Consider the following 23575-nt stretch of genomic DNA (forward strand, 5'->3'; position numbering starts at 1 on the left):
GAGGAGAACAGAAAGAGCAAAACAAGAAGAGAGAGGGAAAGAGAGAGAGAACCCCCCCTCCCCCACCAACACCCTCCACCTCACCCCCTTAACCACACACCTGACCCCTGTGGGAGGTCAAGGAGTCTTTCTTTCTTTTTCAGTTTGACGTGGTCCTATGAGCCATTTCTGTAAGGGTAAACACCCAGAAAGTTAATGTGTGTTTACTGATGATGCTTGACGCGATCAGCGCTTGCTTCCCAGCGAATTATGTGAGCAAACAGAGCGGATAGATTTTCAAGACCGCCGATGCCGTTATCGCTAAATCCCCTAAATCTCAGTCGGAGATATTTCCTACGAAAAGCAGCACACGGAGTTCGAATACAAATAGGAAACTGTTGTTATCCGATCACCAAGGTCATCTGCTAGGTCACAAACAGCTGTATCCACTATTCGTATGTATTTTTTGGGAAGTTCATCTTGCCTATGCCGATATTTGACTTTACGGTGATAATCACTGTGGCTTACTACATTAAAAGGCTTGTGTGTGGTTGTAAATATTGCAAGCGTGTTTTTTTTTTTTTTTTAGTTTAAATTATAACGCTTTTTAATGAGTTCATAATTATTCTCTTTGACACAAGTATTTTCTTTCAAAATGTTTATTTAGCATCAACAAAGAGGGAAATATTAAAGGGCTTACATAAGCTTAAAATCAATAGAGTGAACAAATCTCTAGATGGAAATGACTGCCAATTCACCAGCATGTGACCGAGCATCTTAAAACTCATTGTTATGTCTACACAGTCAGAGAAGTATATTGTTAAAAAGTCAAAAAAAAAAAATGACACCAAAATGACTTACTTAGATTGTCTAAAAAAAAATTTTTTTTAAAAATTCCACAAACATTAAAAAGCTCCTGGACTGTTTTGCAGCTCTGGTTGTGCAGTGTACATAGAGTATGCGCAGCTATTTATAGATGTACTTAAGTGGATGTTTGGGGGGCATAATCAATGAACACAACTACACAGGCTTTTCAGAATAAAACAGCTGACAATATCCACAGTTACACACCATGCTTTTATAAGCCCTTTAACACTAAATAACTATTATTTTACAAAAAAGAGGAGGAAACAGCAATACAATATGTATACAGGATGTTTTTTTTGTCTTTTTTTCAGTTTGTAAATCATTTACAAGGGACACAATTTCACCGATTACCCCTCAGAGAAAATATCTACAGAACTGCACTTTCCTAGAACTAAGCTACTACATTTTTAAGAGATCAACCACGCAGTTGAAAGTCTAAAGAATAGAGGGTGATAAATTAAGTTGCACTGGCAGCTGTGTAGAAACATTGTATCGAACACCTTACAGTGGCTCGCTAATCATTACCAAGTTAAATAGCTTGATACAATGTCATTCTTCACAATCACATAGCTGAGAGAGAAACTTAATGTACTATGAAGCTTTTTCTTAATCTTATTGTCCAGTCGATTTCTCCTAGGGGGAAAGGATAGATTACCTAAATTGCTTCACACTTTTTATCCAGCGGGAGTATCTTTTTAGAATCAGGGGGATTCCACGTTTTTGTCTCATTCAGTGTCTCGCTATGATCACCGTTTGGTTTGGATTATTTTTTTGCGGTTTATGTTTTCAATTCTAAAAAGGTGGGAGCGTCCATAAAAAATCCATTACTTGGGGTTGTAACAGCCATGAGGACTCAGGTGCGGGTTGTATAAACAGTTCAATATCTTGAGTATGGCTGATCTCTGTACACTCCCTTGGTTGTTCGTGCTGACGGAGCCTTGCTGCGATTGTTTGCCCACTCTTCCTGACCTGATTAAGAAGAAAAGGAAAGAAACAGATGTGGAGTGATTACAGAGGCGTCGCACTTAAATCAATTTCAAGCTCTATGCAAATACTGTAAATATGCTCCCTTCCATGAAATTATTACAGCACAAAGTTAGCCGTGCTCTGGGTGTCTGGTATTGATGCTGCTGGTGAAAACAAAAAGCACTTTCATGCTGCGAGCACAAACAGCGACTCGCACCAAGAAGCTTGACTTTCACCTGGAAGTATTCATCACAGATAATTGAATGAGAGGATCAAATAGCTACTTGAAAAGAGCCCGTTTAGTGGCTCCTAGCAAAAAAGGTCACAATTACCATTAGCCCAAATCAGCCCAGTTCACCCGCTGGTACTGTCAATGTGAAAGTGCCAGTATCGATGGCACCCTTTGTCTGATCTTCAGCCAGCACTGAGACTTCCCTAGAGCTGGGCTCACAAAGGGATTTTTTTCCTTCTGTGTAAAGGCTCACTGTTGGCAGCACATAGCCAATACCCCTTAATTAAACCTGTCACCTCTCCACTGACAGTCACTTTGAAGAAACACACCAAGGTAACCTTGTGTTTTGAGAACATGGATGCACATCAACTCTGTTTATCTGTTTCCTTTGAACTGTCGTCCTCTTTTCAGTGTGCCGCAGCACCCCCCCCCCCCGGTTTTTCAGCTTCATACGATGCTAGGAAACACTCTAATGAGCAGGAGGTGCTTAGTTCTTCCACTTGTGTGGTCAGAAAAGTTGGGAAAGTTTTAAAAACTTTGACTTATTGCCAAAAACGAAAAGATATGAGTTTACGATGCATTTGCTTTGCCTAATTAAGAAGTCACAAACTCCCAGCAAAGTCTTATTCTGCTTTAAAACACAAAAATATGCAACATAAGGTGAATCTCTACAACACATATAAATTATACATTTCAGTAATTAAAAAGTTGATCATGTCTTTGCAGTCAGTCACTAAAAAACCTGTTTGACTGGCCTTGGTAAAGTGGACAGTGAATACTCTTTTAGAAGCTTTTAAGAGAAGCTAAATTAAAGCAGACACACCTTCGTATTAACACAGTGTTTTCATCTTTTCACCCAGACTGTGAGGAATTTACAGACTGACATTAAACCCTGGACAACCAGACTTGTGTATTTACAGGTACACACAAAGGCCGCACATACATAATCAAAGAAGGATGGACCTTCACAGTACAGTAGCATGTATTAGCCCTGCTATCACTGAAATGTACTTTGCAGGAGACGTGACCTTGGCCCATTTCTCACTATATCTTGTCAAAAGCTGACACAGGATTGCTGAACATTATCTGAGATTTGTCTGAACTTTGCTGCGGTCGGAGTTATTGGCGACTCTTTCCAGACGCGATAAACTGCCTGTAAAGCCGAGAGCAACATTTTCAAGTTGTGCTGAGGTGACTGCAGAGACAGATGTTACTGTGGCACAAACATCACACATGCTTAAGTTAATTAGAAATGTTGGTGAAACTTCAGTGACTGGGCAGATGGAAGTGCAGGGATCAAAGATAAATACTGTATGATCCCATCGAGGTCATGGAAGAATCTTTGTATAACGAATTTTAGCCTGCTAAGAAGCTGCTGGATCCACCCAAATCCCTTTTCCATAAGCCACGTTTTTTTTATCCAGAATGTTTAAATGAATATATTTATTCCCCAATGCCTAAAGTATTGTGTTATTTTTGATTTTCTTGCATTTGTTTGCATCTCTACTTTATGCCAGCACACAACACAATCTAAACAAGCCATGTTGACTTTCTCAAAGACATTTCTTCCATGAAACACAATTTAATATGTAACAGGCTTTCATTTAATCTGCTTTCTTCATAATGCCAGCACAGTAGCAAGTAATCTGCCAGTGCAGCATCTGTCATTTCCCTCTTTTCAGAGCTGTAAAACATGTGTGTATAAACACAATCCATTCCCAGGTCAGCTCCCTTCTTTGCACTGCAGTTAAAGTTACTGTTGTTGAACATTTAAGTACTCCAAATCCAGTGTTATCTCCTAAGCTAACAACTCGCCTGGCACTGTATGAAGTACAAACAGAAACCAAACACAGTTGCACAGTAACCCTGCTATCAGTAGCTGGTGTTTTATAGGTGTAGTTAAAGGTGGTGCGGACAGGTACAGTTTTTTTAGTTTTCTCATTAGTTTTTTTGCCTCAGATTGGGAACCTCACCGAGGTGTGTCCCGCCTCTTGCCCTCTGGTAAGGACAAGCGGAAGAGGACGGCTGAATAATTTTGCAAGTTCACAAAATCTTTTCCGTTTTCCACAATATTCTCTTTTTTGGCTGCAGTTAATGAAAAAATATTTTACCACCTAGTTTTAGCTTTAAGCAGTTTTAGGTAGCTATAATAACCTTAGTGACATATGATTCATATAGCCATATACACTCAAATGTGTTTGAGTGAGAGTGATAGAAGATCCTGTTCACTGCAGATTTGTAGAAAACAATGAATTTAGTAAAAAGTGAGTCTTTGTAATGCTTGTTGTTAAGGATCTCCCAATAACTGGGACTCTGTAATGCTATTATGAACTATTTTAACTGAAGATTTTCTGATTCTTATAGGTACAACATTTTTAAACTACAATCTAATGTTAAAAATGTATAATAATTGTATCAATACCTGGTTTGTCTTTGCTGTATTTTCTATTGTTACAAAGTCTTTTGTCCTCTTTTCTCAATCTAAAAAAAACCAAAACAGATTTTTGAACTCACTGATAATGTTACCTGCATAAATAATACTTTTTCTAGGTTTCAAAATGTTATGAATATTTATTAATGCACTGTTACATATTAATTGATGCTTCTTAACATATGGTGCTAGCTAGTGTTTTATTATGACTTTAATTTGCATATATGTGTGTGTGCAGAGCCGCATGTGCTAAAGAGCATGCAGCTCTTTAGTCCTTATAGTGCGGCTCCGCGTGGTTTGGGGATTTTTTTTTTTAAGTAATTAGCTTAAGTGTATTTTATTTATGTTAGTTCTTTTTTAATTTGTATTTCTAAATTGGAAGATTATTGTGATATTGAAATATAAAAATACAATTATATTCTATTATTTTTTCATCGCTCAAAATAAGCGTCACACTTGCGGAAGCCGGTGTACCCGCCGAAACTTTCAACCCCAGGTGGACCAATTATGGACCTTCGGATCCACATTATGTCAGCAGCTCCACCGTGAACTATGTTAAAAACAAACACCGCTCACGCCTCACAGATGACAGCTTACAGTCCTGCATAAAGATGAAAGTGACTTCGTACAGCCCCGATTTGCAGACGCTGTGCGCAGAGGTTCGGGACCATAAGTCTTATTGTAAACATATCACGGCAGACCCGACGCTGTTTCCATGAACCTGCTTTTTAGCATCTCTTTATTGACCACTTTTCACACACGGTTGCTGTATGCATACAGCCGGCTGTAGCTTTTCAGCTCACAGCCCGACAACACAACAGCATAGAGAGCACAGACGTTAAGGCGGCGAGGCGTGATTGCGGGTGCTGCTCAGGTGAGTCCGCCCCCCCTGCAGACCACGCCCCGCCACACACATTAACCAGGTAAAATACATATTTAGGCAGAATTTTGCAAATATCTATTTTTCATCTTTTAGCAGCATAGAGCTTTTTTCCAATTATTTTTTAAAAGTCAGGTCAAGGCTCCAAAAGCCCAAAGATGATATAAGGGGGGTGGCTCACAAATGTTTTTGTTTGCTACATGGATCATTTTAGTTCAGCTGGGTGTCTTTCCTTTTGTTATGTTTCTTTAAGAGTTCAAAATGTGTCAGTTACATAAATAAAATGTAATTTTCTCATTAGCACTTCAAGCAACACACCTTAGTTGCATAAAGGTAAACACCACACAAAAGCATAGAGGTAAAAAACAATATATACAGTGTTATCTTCATTTTAGATGTCAAAAAGTATTTGCGGCTCCCAGTGTTTTTGTTTGCGTGGAAACCGGGTCCAAATGGCTCTTTGGGTTGAAAGGTTGCTGACCCCTGCACTAGGATGATGTTGGAGTAAATGTGCAGTCATATTCGTTGTGTTCCCACTAGTGCTTTCAGGTTGATCTCGTTGAAATGACACTAACGCCATAACGCGGCAAATCTCCGTTAATGAGTTACCGCATATCGCCTCGTGCGTGGAGCTGGACAGCGTTAACGAGCTAACTGTGCTAATGCACTAGTTCCCACCAATTGAGCATTGCGTGGCACATCTGACATACTGTTTAACTTTTGACCCTGATGCTTAACACCAGGGTCATACTTCACATGAAAACCAAGATTGTTCCAATCGCCAGATCTGAATGAGGGTGGGGGAGGTTAAATTTGCCATGTTGCAACGAGCTTAGCTTCTGTCTGTATATATATATATATATACACACACACATTTTCTCTTCAGAAGTACAGGAATCACTCTTGGAGCATTTGTGGTTAGTTCTAGCGGCTAAAAATTTTAAATTTGTGTAATATTTCCTGTAAGACAAGAACATAAAATTAAAAATTACATTAGTGCTGTTTGGTCCTTTGTCATTGCCTAATTCTCTAAATGAAGTCTGGAAGGTCTGATTTATTAGAATTCAATACACTTTACAATTCAAACTTTTCTCATCTTTAGGGCACAGGATTTTCAGGGTAGTGTGGCAACTGAGCTGAAGCCAGCAGGACAGAGAAAATTGACATTGTTCTGACAAATGAAACAAAAAATATTATGAAGAGAGTAAAAATACAAAAAAGAGGTCTGTAACTCACCGTATGAATCATATGATTCTCCACTGTGTCCGTATTCGTAGTAGTCATCTGAGCTGTAAAAACACAGAAAACAAAGGTGAACGTCAGTATGAGGAAAACAATACAATTATCAGCACAGAAAGAGAGAGCAGCAAGTGTAGGACATCAAAGTCACATTCATCGGAGGGCAATCATGTCTAATTCAAGCAGCGAGAGTAAAGGTTTTTGTTTTCTTTACATACGTGTACTCGGTTGGAAATGAAAGTAAAAAACAAAAACAAAGAGCAAACAAGAGGCAGCTTTCAATCACTCAAAAGTTGGACCACATTTGCAGTTCTGCAAAGCAATTTTCTCCACAAGCTTCCAGTTTCATATCACTGCATATGGAGATCTATGAGAGGTGGCAACTTTAATGAAAAATAAAAAGATGGGGAGGCAAGTTGCATGGCGGTTTATTTCTTGTTTATTTATTTATTTATTTATTTGCGGCTGCCAGTGAGATGCTGACAGAACAATCCTGCGTCAGTATCATTCAGTAACAGCGCTATCATTCAAGAGAGGCAATTCATCATAAGGCTGCCACTGAGCCGACACCAGCCATCACAGCTGGGTCCTCTCCGCCTGCCTGTCACTCAGTCTGTCAGCGACAGCAGCACCTCTCTGCTCTCCAGATTAGAGAGCTGAAAGCACCAGCCAAAGCACCAATACACCACATCAACACTGTCTGACTGGTGAGGGCAAAGAGGTGACAGTAATGACACACCAGAGTGGAAGTAACAAATTCTCATTTTACTCTTGTTACTGTACTGGGGAAGCTTTTTGTGGCATTAACTAAAAAAGCCACAGTCCAGGAGGTTGAATCAGTCCGATCCAATATCAAATTACACCAAAGTTGGCAGAATTTAAGAATGTCGGGTTCCTGAAATTTAGTCTACTTTATCTACTTAACAAAAGCATAAAGTTAAATATTAACTCAATAAATCTTTGAATAAAAATGAAGACACAATCCTTTGTGTTGCTCTAATTAATAAGTTTTTCCTAAAATAACATAAAGCCATGTACGAGAAATTCAAACTAAATGATTTTTGTGATTATATAAAGCATCTTTCATGGATTCCAGTTTGTAGAAAATGAAACTTTATCTCCATGCACTTTAGAGAGGGATTAAGTTAATGCGCTGCTGGATGCTAAATCTTTGCTAAATGTTGTCATTTTAATGATTGTCACTACCCGATCCGTACCGGAAACCCGATCGGTACCCCGCATGCGCGAAAGGTCTCTACTTCCGGTCGTAGCGTTTTACGATAGTTATGGGTCAGAGTATCTGTTAAGATGTTAAGAATAACAAGTATATCTTAAAATGTTTGCAATAATGAAGCATTTCAGTACAATGTAGACAAAAACGAAAAATAAAAAGAAAGTTACGGATCAGGACTCTCCGATCCTTACTGCGCATGTGTAAAGTCTGACCGTACAAATCGGGTCTACCCGATCCGTACCGCGCATGTGCAGATGTTTTCTTCTTCTTCTGTTCGTTTAATGGCAGTTTACTCCCCAGTGTACGAGGATACCGCCACCTGCTGACCGAGCGAATAAACCCTATTATAAACTGAATTATCGTCATTACAAACGTGTGTTAAATCTGATTTAGCGATAGTCGAGTGTGTTTATGCTTGTCTGTGAGGAGAGGATTGTTGGAATAGTGATGATGATGTGCGCTATCACTGTCAATTGTCAGTAAACACTTCATCTGGCTGATGAATCTACACGTGAGATATTACAAAGTCTGCATTATTAACTCTGTAATTAGGCGCCATTCTTCTTATTTTACGGCGCTGTTGCTCAATCGGGGGACGCTCTCTGTTGAGGAGAAAAGCATGAATTTCTTTGTATACGGATTATCCATTGTTTAAATGTCCCGGGCAGTCGAAAAGGAGGCAGAGCTGTTGAGAAATGCTAGGAGCTAACTGGGCGCTAACCGTATCATTCAAATATATTGAATGTCGCAATGTTGGCAAAGAGAGGAAGTGACGTAAGATTTGCGCATGCGGGGTACGGATCGTGTTTCCGGTACGGATCGGGTAGTGACAATGATGCTAGCAAGTTATACAGTTAACATGAAACTGCACACTTGGACTGTATGCAAAAGCCACAGTGATGTCACCCAGGGTGACCAGGTCCCTAACAGACCACCTTCAGCACATCATTTAAGGGGTCATTTTAACACGTTTAGCATTTAAAAATTATAAAACTGTTCAAATTAACCCCACAGTCCCTTATTTCACAACTTTTGCTACAATGGGTTTATACATGAGAGTGAACTTTACAGTGTTTTGGATTTTAAAAAATAATAATATAAGCATTGACACTTAAAAGCAATCAAATCAAAGTTAAAAAAAACAACAACTTTAGTCATTTTTTTTCCACTGCAAAATGAGATTATCTGGTTTGGAAAATTAATCAATTCAATTCAATTTAATCCAACTTTATTTATATACTGTCAAATCACAACAACAGTCACCTCAAGGTACTTTAAGGTAACATTGATCTGAATAAGTGAAGGGTGAAATCTGGAGTAGGGCAGTAGAATCAGATGGGTTTCAACTGATGAGGTGAAGAGCTGCAGACTGGTCTATGTACGTAACTAATAACTAAAAATGTAGCCTATGACTGGTTATGAGTGATTTGTTTTTTATACTTTTTTTATTTTAGTATAACGATGAGACATTATCCAAAATTCATTTTTTACTTTTCCATTACATCCTAACATAAGATGACTACATTTTTTTATCCGTTGTTTAGTAGTGGATTCCTACATCTATACAATTTTCTGTCACAGAGGGAGATGAGGGCAGCCATGTGCTGGATTAGTTAACCTACTAGAATTTATAGTGCCTCCTAGCAAAGGAGTGTTGCAACAATGCCCAGTCAACTAGTAACAGTAGTAAAATATCCAATATGATTGGCCCTTTAAATAAAATCAGATCAACAAAATGACTGTCCTGCATGAGGATGCAGAAGCATCATTTTAAGAGCACTGAAGTGACTCAACGAGACATGAGACAGCTCCCTAAAGAGAGTTGTGCCTTAAGTAAGGCTTAGCATAAATTTTAAACACTTCATTATTCAGCAATAAACAATGCTAAGCCAGCAGAGGCAAACAAGGCAGTTCCCCAGCACCAATGTTGTCTTCCTCTGAGAAGCGAGGCCAGCCGCCAGGGTTTGCAGCTAGCCCTCGTGGCTGAGGCGCCACCACACATCCGCCATGGATGTCAGGTCACGGGAATATCTACCAAGAGGGAGAAGATGCGGAGAATGCATTTTTTTTTTTTGGCTTGTCATGCTGTGTATCCTGAGACAAGATTTGACAGGCAACCCAGTAATTAGATTTTACTCTATGCTAAAATGTGTTCCAGAGAGGCTGCTATCAAAATATACATCATTTTATGACTTAGAGAAAATCAATTTGTCACAATTCCCTGGTGCTTGCAGACTTATTGTTTAGGATGTAAAATATTGGGTTATTTTGCGCCTTCATGTATAGCCAAGTCACATTAAGCAATAAATTTTTTTTTACAAAAACCAAGATGCTACATAACACAACTAAAACTAAACAAAATTATGTGACCTAAGAGAATATATATATATATATATATATATATATATACACCCTTTTCCATTTAACTCTTTAAGTCTCTTTGTAGCTAATAGTCAAAAGCACCTATAGAAGGACCTGCTTCGCTGGAAGCTGCCAGTGCAGAGCTGCTCTGTGCACAAAGGAGAGCAGTACAACAGGAGCTGTTAGGCGCCTCTAATTTCTGAGGTGACATTTTGTCGATATTGCTACACAACTTCTCTCCTTAGTTACTGTCTCTCCTCAGTTATATTGGCCAGAGTCCTAAAATGCATCGTGAAGGTCAAAGATAAAAAAATAAAAACAATTCTCCTTTATGGAGCCAAACACTCGTTTGATGCCCTGCAGTCCATAAAACATTTTTCATTAAACTGGACCGATTACACTCATTTCTAAGCCCATGTTTAAAAAATTGTGACTAAAAGCACACTGTTCCCTATTAACAGTCTGGCGAAGGAGGCTGACTACTCAGCCTTTCAGTTTAGACTGGAACACTCCTCATTCACCTATTTGGGTATTCAAATCACAGACACTTATCAGTAAAACAAAATTTTACCCCTTTATTAGAGAAAACAAAATTGGATTTGGCACGCTGGTCAGTATTACCCATCTCTCTTGCTGGGCGGGTCAACACAATTCAATTCAATTCAAGGTTTGGTAGAGCAGAGGAATTATCTGCTTCTCTGATCTGTTTGTTAAAGGGTCATTTTTATCCTTTGAAACATTATCTAAAGATTTTGGAATCCCGAAGAACCACTTCTTTAGATACTTACAAGCGCGTAGCTTTGCAGTTAAACACTTCACTTCTTATCCAAGTCTACCTAATGACTGTCCACTTGAGGATTGTCTGCAATTTTGATCTATGGCTAGAGGCCACATCTCTCAAATATATAGCACATTGCAGCATATAAAGGCAGACTCTGTGTCCAAAGCCAGAAATGCCTGGGAGCTGGACTTAAACCTCCAGATCCCAGACGACCTATGGGATCTTAGTGTTAGCAAGATCCATGAATCCTCAATCTGTATACGGCATTGTTTAATATAGTTTAAAATTCTTCACCGGGCGTACCTAACCAAAGCTAAACTAGCCAAAATATACAATACCTCTGATGATAGATGTCCAAGGTGCAAGCAATCACCCGCCGATATTAGCCATATGTTCTGGACCTGCTCTGATTTGAACCGGTTCTGGGAATTAGTTTTTAAAGCTCTTTCATATGTGTGTGGGAAAACAATTCTCGGATCCTAATCCGATGACAGCAGTCTTTGGTGTACTCCCAAACCAACACGGGATAACTTCTTATCAAATGAATGCAGTGGCTTTCTCATCTCTCCTGGCACGTAGGCTAATTCTTCTTAAATGGAAGGATTCAGGTCCGCCAGTGTTTGTTCAGTGGGTGAGAGAGGTGATGAGGTGCTTGCAGATAGAGCATTTGAGATACAGTTTGAGAGGGTCTCAAAGTAAATACTACAAAACCTGGTCATCCTTTGTTGAATATGTGGAGAAGTTGTCATTTACTGAAGTATGATGTAATACTGCTTTTATCTGTGTTTGGTTTTTTTTTTCTCTTTCTTTCTTTAAAGCCACCTACTATCTGTAGCAAGCAAAAAAGAACTGCGCACAATGCAGCCCCGCCTTTTATTTATGTATTTATTTTATTCTATTTTTGTTTGTTTTGGTTTTTTTTGGTGGGTTTTGTTTTTTGGGTTATTTTTTTGTTTGTTTGTTTGTTTGCTGTTGTTTTTTTTGCCTTGTTCACGTGATAGTACTTTTTTTTTGTATGTGCCCATAGATTACACATTTTCCTGCATCCAACTGGTTTGCCACTGCGTGGCGTAACCAGTTTCACAATGGCAGTGTTTGTAATCGCAATTCGAATTATATTTTTCAGTACTTTTGTCATATTGGAAAATTATAAATAAAGTTGTCAAAAAAAATTGTATTCTATCAGAGAATCTTGGTTTGAATCATTAAACTAAAAAGCCCTCATTGGGCCTTTTTGCCACTCAGTTCATCCACCTATCTAAAACAAGCAATTTAAGCACTCTATTCTTTAAGTCATCTTTGTTCTTACTGGCTGCCCTATGCAAAGAAAATATCTGACATTAGTATTTAAAATTATGAGTGTTTTTAGTATTTTTTACAGATGATTTCGATGATTTCACTGCAAATTGTAAAACACATAACACAAAACCTAACATATCGAAATAATTTAATAATTATAGAGGAAGAAAATTATGGTTGAAAATAAATTTTGGATAACAGAATTGCTAGAATGAAAAATAAAAACAGAGCTCCCATATCTGAAACAGACTAAACTGCTTATTGTCAACATTTCAAAATTACAACAAACTGAGAAGCACGTTTTAATAAATTAAATGTTGTAAAAATAGAGCAGTTAAAGTTCATCTCTTGTCCACCTCTGCCACCAGACCTGCAGCCTCACTCCATCCATCATCACCACTGCTCCGCCTCAGTATTCAGCCCTCCAGCTTTGCTCCTCAGGCCTGAAATCCATCTGATTTAGCTGCTCTTCGCCACATTTCTCTCTTTATTTGCTTAGATGAGTCCTCGACACTCTGGACTCTCTGCTGAGGTCAGCTATGGTTACCCTGCTGCTCTGCACAGCCAGTTCTCCACATGTCCAGTCACACGCTCTGGCCCACTCTTCTCTGCTTTGTCCATAAACATTTGTTTGCTTTATATGCTTTTGTCCTGTAACTAAGGTTTGGTGATATATCCTCAAAATTATATTGCAATATCTCATAAAAATGTGTGATAACAGAAAAGAAAATACTGAACATTTATTGATGTCTGGAATGTATAAGTGTAGGTAAATGAGTGGCGTTCTCTATCCCGTTTTTCTGCAGTCAGTAGTTTTTTACCTATGTTTGCCTCAAGTGCTGAAACGGGCTTGTTGTTTCTACCTTTAGTTTTCTTGCATATTTTCTACTTTACTCTATTGGAGGCTGTTAAAGTTGCTCCTTTTTAGGCACATTTACATACTGCAAAAATTTGTACTGGTATTACTGCAGATGATATGATATGGCAGAGCCCTAACTGCTATCGACTCCTTCACCACCTGTATGCACTTGCCTGTTAAATGCAGTTCACCCCAAAATGCAGCGAATACTAAACAAAGTTATAGATGATACAGACTCCTTTTTATTCTATTGTATTGATATATGTATCTTTCACATCTTTCACAGAATACGATTTAGTTCAATGTACTTTATACACTGATATATCTACACAGTATTAATTCACCATTGCTGACGCATCAGACGCACACAGCTGGAGGCATTAACACGAGCATGAGATGAAGTACCTGGGGTGGATCTCAGTCGAGATATCACCCTGTCGTAGGTGTAAAAGCGCTTTGACTTTCTTAATAGGACAGCTTTTGATTTGACATTCATTAGCAGAAGGCGTCTGCTGCTTTGTGTGTCCCCAAACTTCACTGCCCTGAAAAGCAGGAAAGAAAGAGCCCATCTGTCTGAAGCACAAGCATGAACCCTGAGAGGCAAAAACAACACCTATTAGATAAGTGTGTCTCTTTGTGTCTCATTGATCAGGCATCTGAATCTAGGCCTGCATTTCCACTGGTAAAGACCCTTCCTCTCCTCTTCACATCTGTCATCTCTGTAAATGCTTCATCTTAAGCACTGATGTTGCTGTTCCTGGGCACTACGAAACAGATGGCAGTGTTAAATCTGAATGATGTAGTACACGTCCCTTGTGGACTTTGTTTTCTTCCATCGCCATTAGTCTTCCAGTCCGCTGTGATAAATTTGAGGAAATCTAGTAGGACATTACAAGGGGCTGTACAGATAATACGCAGCGGTCTGATGTGGAGAGAGGTTGCCTTTCTACCGTTAGCCTAGTTCCTGCATATTGCACACTCTAACTGATCATGACTGGGACTCCTAAAGCAAAAAGTGCTTCCTTGATGCTCCCCGTGTAATCATGTTTTTCATTCATTCTTGGCACAAGGCTGAAAAGCAAAATGCTGATGAAAAATGTCCCACGCTGAATGCGCTGATTATACCGGCTGAGTGATTTTCACAGACAACACAACAATGAAAATAAGACGGGCAGAAAGAAAGTGGAACAACCTTTTTTCCCCCACCATTTTGTATGAAATGAGGCTCACATAATTTCAAATGAAAACCTTCGTTATGGATACACTGGTGATTGCTCAGCGTGCTGACTGATTGCAAAGCTATCTCCACTGCTGACCCCCTGCCGCAGAGTCACAAAGAGGGACAAAATGGCCTACGGCAAAGATTTGACTTTCCAACTAAGTCTTCTTTCGAGCTTGCCTCTTTTTTGGAAACTACAAGAACCCTCCTCCAAGGGAAACACTGCTCCAGTCAAGTCAGGCACTGTATTCTTTAAAATTCAACATGTTTTGAATGTTGCATTCTGAGCATCTGGACTCTGTGAAAGACTTTGTCTTATTTATGGAGCATTAAATTTACAACATGTGAGTTTTGGTCCTGAGACACAGAGTACTGTAAATCCCACCCTCCTTTCCCTCAGAAGGTGTAATTCCCACACCAGCACCTGTCACTTATGTTGACAAGCTGCCTACCTTGAAAAAAGCATTAGGTACCCAGCATCTGTGACGCCACCACAGGCGTTTCAGAAGCAGACAGCTAAGGCAGCCAATCTCTACTAAGAATAAAAAAAAAGAAAACACAAGTTTTCCTGTTTTACTAACTGTCTGCCTGAGGCCTCTGACACAACACGCAGACATCAAAGCGATAGCAGTGACGAAGGCTGAATGATCAAACACATTGAGTCACTCCATGCAGTTAAAGACACTGTAAAGACTGTAGGCGAGACCAAGTGGCTGCTGACATGCATATCATTCGGGGCCTTTGCGAATGCATGAGTTGCTAAGCTTGAGTTGTCAGCTTGTGGTTCTCCCGTGTTACAGGAAAAGTACAGGAAAGAAATTCCACTAAAATGGTAAAACCACTGAATAATGAGGTTAAATAATGAGACACCTGCCAAATCCTCTCTCCGGTGGGGTGGGACTAATGCCTGATTCAAACACAGAACAGAAACTCTGGGCATCAGTTGCCATAGATGCTCAATTATGGCCCAGTGACAGCAGATGGTCCGGAGCTGTGTTAGCGCCCTTTAGCTGGAAATGTACGACCTTTAAAAATACTTTTCCTCCCAGCAGTTTTAGTTGTGCTATCAGCGCGGCTCTAGGAAAGGCAACAACGGTCTCTGCATTAGTCGATCAGACCACCTTTCTGTTCTAGGCTGAAGTAACTCAACAATAAACAGCAGATTACTCTTATTTTCTGTTGTCTGTGAATGTTCTCAGTCTTCCAGGTCATCGTAGTCTATGGAGCTCAGAAAGAAAAGTGTCTGGACTTCTTTAAGTTTACCTGAAGACGTTTCACCTCTCAACCAAGAAGCTTCTTCAGTTCTAACAGCAATTGGTGAAGAGTCCCAGATTTTAAAACCTATGGGAGAGTCCCCAAGAGGGTCATGGACGCCCTAATGATCCTCTATCATTAGGTGTGAAAAACGGGTGTGGGTGACAATCAGCCAAGGTTTTGGGTGAACCCACTGTGAAACCTAACCCCACCGTGTCATGCGATTTACTGAGGTCAAATATTTTCTGTTCAGGCATTCATGGTTCACAATAACTATGGAAGATTTGTGAAATTCTGGGTTGATAAAAATGCTAAAAACGTGGTCAGTACCAATATTTTTTGTTGTTCATTCTTTCTCACTTTTGCCAGGAAAAAACAGAAATTCCCAATTTAATAAATACCTCATCTTTTTAAAAATCCTTTAGCTGCTTTAAACCATTTAAATGAGCACAAACTCACATTTCACATTTAGGAAACGTGATCCCAGACAAAAGAGCAACAAAACTGATGTTACACAACAGATAAACGAAATGCTGCTTCGTGCACCCCTGATATCTGTTTTTTTTTTTTTTTTTTTTTTTTGTCCCGTTTGGCTCCTTTGCCATCAGAATTGTTGTCTAAAGGCAAAGAAAGATGCCCAACGGATTTACTTTACCAAATTGACCATCCCAGCCTTGCCATAATGGTCCATTTGATTCACCTTTTATTGTTTATTTTATTTTCACTTGCTGAATACGGGACAGACTTGACTTTTTTTAGCCATTTTTGCCACTGGATTATATCCACAACAGAAAAAGAATAACAATAATTACAAAAGTATACTTTTGTTGCCCACCCCAATCCCTTCTGTGTTATATGCATTGTTAGTGGGATAAGACAGTTTATGGACTACGGATGGCTCTGAAAGTAATGTCCAATTCAACCTGCATTCCTTCTAAAAGCCAGAAAAAGATAAGCTGTATAAAAGTCTACAGAAAAAAAGGTTTTAGTTTGCTTAATCAATGCAGTCACTAAACACTTTTCTGATGAGTCCCAATTAGTATTATTGGAAGGGCGCTAAAGCAGGGTACACTTTAGTGCAGGTATATGAGGTAATTAACAAGTTGCTACCGTGCGACCACGCAGTCCCTTGTTGTTCACTTTCAAATTTGCACAGCACTGACGAGAAAATGCTCAGCTCAAGTCTTTAGTCAAATCTTGGACATTGTGGGGGGGTAGGGGAGGGTCGCCATCCACTGTGCGTGTTGGTGATGCAGATTGTTTTGGGGGTTTTTTTTTAAGTAGTACTGTGAAACTTAGAAAAATGAGCCACTTTCCTGTGTTCCAGTTCCCGTCCGTCTCTTGTCTAAGGCTTGCTGTTGCTCCTCTGGGATGCGTCTGCCCTTTAAAGCATTGTCACAGATCTATCCTTGTGCCCACCGGCTTCCGGATCCATCCTACAATGTAGCATACTAAAGCAAGGTGCAAGGGAAGGTGCGAGGTGTCAGCAGGAGAAAGTCTCTGAGGTGCCGCATGTGAAATAATACTTTGATCACACTCGAGCTGCATGAAATCACCTCACCATGACCTCTCCAAGTGTCCAGCCAGCGCTGTGCCACAGCTGTCATCCTCCTCATTTCCCTACAGAGACATGCCCTCCTCTCCACTAATAAAATTAAAGACCCTCTCCTCACAAGTACTCCCCCCCTTCAGCCTCCTTGACCGTACAGCTTGATTGGTAGCAGAGTGCTGCAGTTTTCAATGACTCTCCAGAGATAAAGCTGCCTCTCCAAAAAATGATGATAGCTCAGTGCTTTGTGTTGTATAAACACGGTAAGAGGAGGCTGTGATCTGGGAGCTTGCAGACCGACTGCCACGGCTGTCATGCTGAGGTAGCGTTTTGTGAGGTTCCCCCAGGCGTCAGCTCGTTTCTGAAAGATGTAAATGTCGTGAAATGTCTTCAGGGCATCTAAAAACAGCTTTTTAGCTCAAGTCTTATGTCTTAAGGTTGCGAGTGCCTTATTTGCCTTTCAAATTTAATTATGTCTAAATTACTCAGTTCTGGCTGTTCTGTATGACACAGAGTGTACAGTACAGTTACACAGGTTGTCTTGTTTCATTTGTCAGTGGCTAATTTTTTTTCCTTTGTAGACAGTAATGTGTGGTAGAACACTTTTATGCAAGTTAAACACGGCACAGAATGTTAAGATCTCTATCACTGCGGGGCGATGTCACACAGAGATGTAAAACAAGTGTCAGCATTCTGCATTTAAGCATAATGTTAAAGCCACTGTGTGCAGATTTTTTTATTTTAACAATCCAAAGCAGAAACATATAGTTGATGAGCCCTGTAACGATAACCACAGAAAACTAAAAAATTAAACCCATTAAAACGTTGTCGTTTTTCAAGTATTAATGCCAAAGATTTCACAGTTCCTCCCACTCTGTTAAGACTTGTAGCTGTTTTTCTTTGTTACTTTTAGAGGACATATAAAAATATTCCTGAATAAATATACATACCTGAATATTTTTAAGGAAATCCCTGTTATCATCTTGGATTCAGGTAAAGGGACAAAGTGGGTTTTTTTTTTTACCACTTTTGAGTTTTGTAACTTTAAAGCCTTCATAAAACACCTCCGGACAGTTTTAAAAGAAGATATTATGAAACTCTATCTTAATTTACTAATTTGATAAAAAGTGCTTAGTTACAGCTTTAACAAACTTTTTACCCTGGAAGCTAAACTTATACTACCATCTATGCTGTTGTGAAATTCAAATCTGGATTTTTTTAATGTAATTCCTCAAATATTAGCCAACCGTTTCCAGATCAAAACACTCCGTAATAAAGATTACACTCCACAAGACATTCCTGCCTTACTTTTTTCCACTTCAGTGGAACTCTAGACAAACTTGCAAATATAAATGCATGGTTTAATATCAGTTACAAATATATATATTAAAATAAAACACCTTTTAGCATCACTAAATCAACTAATTCTTCTTTTTGAAGTTCATTTTGATGATAATGTTCAAAAGTTTCCAGTTTGTGCATATCCGTGAAAAAGCATTAGCTAATCAAACATTGAACTGAGTGGTAGTTTGTGGTGGTAATGCACTGAGAAATGTGGCAATGGATCAGGCAAAGTAGAAAACTGCTAGCAAGAAAACAGGAATGTGAATGGATGGATGTATTAGAAGAGTCTGAAATTATATGGGGGGCACCTATAGGGCACTTTGAAGAATGTGGATTATTACATAGCCGCAGGGTTCCAACTAGCAATTTTCAAGTAAACATTTAATCGTCACGCCGATCGTCACGAAATGCTTTGAGAGGCTGATTATGACCCACATCAAAGCCACCATCAGTGTCACAGAAGATGCCATCTCTTCTGTGGTTCACACCACCCAAGCGGCAATCAGTAATTAGTTACTGATTACTTTTTTCAAGTAACTTGACCAACACTGGTGCTAAGTCCCCTCCTGTTCACGCTGCTTACATATGACTGCTCACCCAACCATCCAGGCTGTCATATTGTAAAGTTTGCGGACGACACAGCTGTGGTTGGTTGCATCACAAACAATGATGAGACCGGCTACAGGAAGGAGGTGGAACACTTGGAGAACTGGTGCAGGCAAAACAATCTCTGCTTAAATGAGAAGAAGACTAAGATTGTGGACTTCAGGAGGGAAGACACACACATACACACACACACACACACACCCCTGCACGTTGGAGGATCTGCAGTCAAAGTAGTACCCAGCTACAAGTACCTGGGTATGTACCTGGAAAGCAACCTCACCTGGAAAAAAACACTTCCAGCCTGATCAGGAAGGCTCACCAGAGGCTCTACTTCCTGAGGAGGTTGAAGCGTGCGGGGATGGAGAGCTCAATCCCCATCCCATTCTACAGATGTGCGGTGGAGAGTGTTCTGTGCTCTGGCATACAGACATATACACCTCCAGATGCAGGAAGAGGGCCACCTGTATCATGAAGGACCCCCCTCACCCAGCACACACACTCTTTGTCCCGCTCTCCTCAGGCAGGAGGCTGAGGAGCATTAAATGCAAAACCACCAGACTGAGAAACAGCTTCATTCCAGAAGCTGTGAGACTTCTCAGTGCATAAATGGACAAGAACTGTTATTGTAGCACCTTAACCACCACTTGACACTTACTGACACTGTCACTTTATCAATGCTGGTCATTATGCCCTTTGCTGCTAAAGTATTTATTTACAGCTATATTTATACCCACACTCCATACTGGTACTCAGGTTGTTACACTCTAGTTATAGTATTATTTATTGCATTGTCTTATTACTTGTCATTTCTGTTTGTTAAAAAAAACAAAAAACAAAACAAAACCAAAAAAACAACTGTTTATTTATAACTTTAAGAAAAAAAATTCTGTTTCTTCATTATTTTTGTTTCTTTTCACTCCGAACCGAGTGTACATAATTTCGTTCCACCTCATGTTAACATGTGATGCGAATGACGAATAAAGCTCCTTGAATCCTTAATCTACATAATTTTAGAAAGCAGGGAAACATGCCCAAATGCAAATTATTTCTTCCATCCATCCATCCATCTTCATCCGCTTTGTCCGGGGCCGGGTCGCGGGGGCAGCAGCCTAAGCAAAGAGGCCCAGACCTCCCTCTCTCCAGCCACCTCCTCCAGCTTATCCGGGGGAATACCAAGGCGTTCCCAGGCCAGCCGAGAGATATAATCTCTCCAGTGTGTCCTGGGTCTGCCCCGGGGCCTCCTCCCGGTGGGACATGCCTGGAACACCTCACCCAGGAGGCGCCCAGGGGGCATCCTTGTCAGATGCCCGAACCACCTCAGCTGGCTCCTTTCGATGTGGAGCAGCAGCTGCTCTACTCTGAGCCCCTCCCGGATGGCCGAACTTCTCACCCTTCTCACAGCTCGTGGCCATAGGTGAGGGTAGGGACGTAGATCGACCGGTAAATTGAGAGCTTCGCTTTTACACTCAGCTCCCTCTTCACCACGACGGACCGGGGCAGCGTCCGCATTACTGCAGCCGCAGCCCCAATCCGTCTGTCGATCTCCGGCTCCCTTCTCCCATCACTCGAGAACAAGACCCCGAGATACTTGAACTCCTCCACTTGGGGCAGGAACTCATCCCCGACCCGGAGTGGGCACTCCACCCTTTTCCGGCTGAGAATTCTGTTTAAATTTAAGACCCAAAAATATTTAAACAACTTATAATTTAGTAGGAAAAATGGTTTAATCAGTGAGTGTTTGACAGGAGAGGAAGCTGTTTAAGAATCTAAAAGAAGAAAGACGAATGAATTCTTTGGTTTGTGTGTATAATAGTGGTATAAATCAATGTAATGCGTTTCGACTCGGCCGAATCAATAGGTGTAAATAAGATGAAGTCTTATAGGATAAGATATTATAAGAACAAAACTGATCAGCAACATTTATTGCATTCACTGCACAAAACAGTTCAAGTTACTAAAGGTATCTGACGCTGCATCGCAATCAGTTTAAAATCAGCAGCCTCCTCTTTCTTTCCTTATGTGTTCACAAATGGCAGCCCTGTTTCTAGCATAAGGCCATCGGGTAATACCATGACAGAGAGACTGTAAATTGTTCTGCTTGTTATCCTCCAGCAGCTGAAATCCTGCCATGCAATCGGGGCTCAGATTGGTGACTGGGAGCTCCTTAGGCTGTGAGAAACATTGTTAGGAGACTTCTTGTCCACACACACACACACACACACACACACACACACACACACACACACACACACACACACACACACACACTCCACAAAGCCCTGCTGCAGCTGGAACCAGCTATGACTTTCCTCAAGGTGAAAATAATGCACCTTTGTCTATCACAAAGCTAAACAGGATTGTAACTGTGACGACGGAGTTATGGGACAGCGTTCTGTTGCAGTTTTAATTGCGGAAGCGGCAATCAAAGGTAACAAACAGATTACTGGGGTTTTTTTTAAGGTATGAACATAGTTCTAAATATACTTCCTGTCAGAGTAAACAAAGGACAAACAAAGAGGGCATGCTACGAATTATATCCTGTGTTTATGGACAAACAATGAAAATTTGATCTGCCCAAGACCACTTATCCCAGGCCCTGCATGAGGCTTCTGTTTCATACACGCACAATGTCAGCCTGCAGTAACTTGTGATCCACATCCAGGGCACAGGACAAACAAATAAGAGAGGAAGTAAGTGCATCAGCTGTCTCTGGAGGCAAAGGCTTCTGTGTCTGGGCCCTATTAGCTGCTTCGTCTCCCTCCAGATAACAGACATGAAAATCTCAGAGTCCGCCCAGCCTCCAGCCTCTACTTGATGGACTCCATTCTTTTCCTCCCGTGCTGCCACCAAAACACCCCCACTATTATTCACGCGGCTGCTTTTAAAACAAATAGCCTCAGACTCCTGAGGCGGACCGGCGCTTCCCCCGGCAAGCATGTGTACACCCAACCGCCAACATTTCAAGCTCCGAACGGCAGTCGGTGTGAGTCGGAGACAGTGTGTGTGAGAACAAAAAAAAAAAGACAAAGGAAAAAAGAGAAAAAAAGAGCGATGGCACAAAAGATGGATGAAGCTGAGGTGACATACATCCTGACACCTCTACAAAAGAAAACATCGACCACCCTACTCACAAAAGCCAGGAGACAGAATAATGCTGTTTTTGTTCTCTCTGACTGATTTCCTTTTTTGCCCCAGCTGCCGCCAATTCAATCCAATTTTTGACACCCTAAATGTGGCAACAATCATTCTTTCTTTGAAGTGGCACAGGCAGGCCTACATAAATGTAGTGCATTGTGCGCTGATAAAATACAGTGGAAGACCAAAGTGAAAGCCTTTGACCTTGTGTGGCTTGGAGAGTGTGATAGCTGCCTGGATGTAAGAAAATCAATATTCTACATTTAGCTGTTCAGGACCCTATGTTAAATGGAGCAGCATGCCACAAAGACTGTTTATTCCGCAGTGACACATTGAGGGAAATGCACCTTTCGCCTGATATTTTTAAAGGATGATTAAAGCATAGATAATATGTTTATCACAATGAGCCGGAATGAATTCCTCGGAGCAAACTGTGATTACGTCACTGAGGCTATGGAGAGAGGTTTATTTTAAGCTCTTAGATTCAAAGATTAGTTCCTCACTAACAACCAGGCCCAGACATATTAAATCTTCAACACCTACCTAATTGTATTTTTTAAGTTGAAGCGGGTGTTTTCTGAGAATATCGCAAAGGACGACTCAAAGGTCAGTGAAAACATTTCACACTTCACAAAAGGCTTCATTAGCAGCAAGCATTCTTCTGAGTTTCAAACAGGGCAGAACAGCATAAACGACTCCTAACAATATGCACACCATAATCCAGCTGCTCTCAACCCACAAGACTTCAAAATCTCATTGTTAGCTCATATCCTCGTTCCATACTTAAGGCCAAATGCCCAGAAAGTAGTGAACTCGCTGCCCTTGTGTAACGCAATCAAAACTTGCATTTAATCCTTCAAGAGATGTAAATACAACTCGTTGCATATTAACTGCTTTTTAATTCAGTGCACTCACTCAGGCTGTTAAGATAAATGTCATTTTCAAGTTTCTGCCCTGGCACGAACTCAAGCTGCATAAAAGACTTGGTGTAGCATTCAGTTTGTTCGTGCAGCCATTTAAAAGGGGTGTTTGAGTTTTATGGTCATTTTGAAAAATGCTGTTGCATTGTGCTGTGTTAATGTTTCACCCTATTGCCAAATGCAGTTTTGTTCCTATTACTCACCCTGGATGGGTCACATTAGTTATGAATTGGATTTTTGGCACAGTTTGTTGAGTGGTGGGGAATGTTTCGTTTAGATTTTAGGGTTTTTTTTGGCAAAAAAGATTTGCAACTGTTTTGCTTAAATATACAGGGTGGGCCATTTATATGGATACACCGTAATAAAATGGGAATGGTTGGTGATATTAAAGTCCTGTTTGTGGCACATTAGTATATGTGA

The 23575-nt window shown here is 40.3% G+C and overlaps 1 protein-coding gene across 1 annotated transcript in view; it reads right to left on the minus strand.

The window, feature by feature from the left end:
* Positions 1-616: 616 nt before the first annotated feature.
* khdrbs3 (KH domain containing, RNA binding, signal transduction associated 3) overlaps positions 617-23575 on the minus strand; it is a 146194-nt gene continuing 123235 nt past the window's right edge. Inside the window, exons 8-9 of the mRNA XM_005949963.3 lie at positions 6592-6644; positions 617-1815 (exon numbers count right to left, since the gene is read on the minus strand). Of these exons, the coding sequence (XP_005950025.1) occupies positions 1724-1815; positions 6592-6644 (145 nt within the window). The 3' untranslated portion in view covers positions 617-1723. The remainder of the gene's footprint in view (positions 1816-6591; positions 6645-23575) is intronic.

The sequence above is a fragment of the Haplochromis burtoni genome, unplaced genomic scaffold, assembly GCF_018398535.1.
Source record: "Haplochromis burtoni strain Fernald_Lab_line unplaced genomic scaffold, NCSU_Asbu1 Contig_371, whole genome shotgun sequence".
Classification (NCBI taxonomy): domain Eukaryota; kingdom Metazoa; phylum Chordata; class Actinopteri; order Cichliformes; family Cichlidae; genus Haplochromis; species Haplochromis burtoni.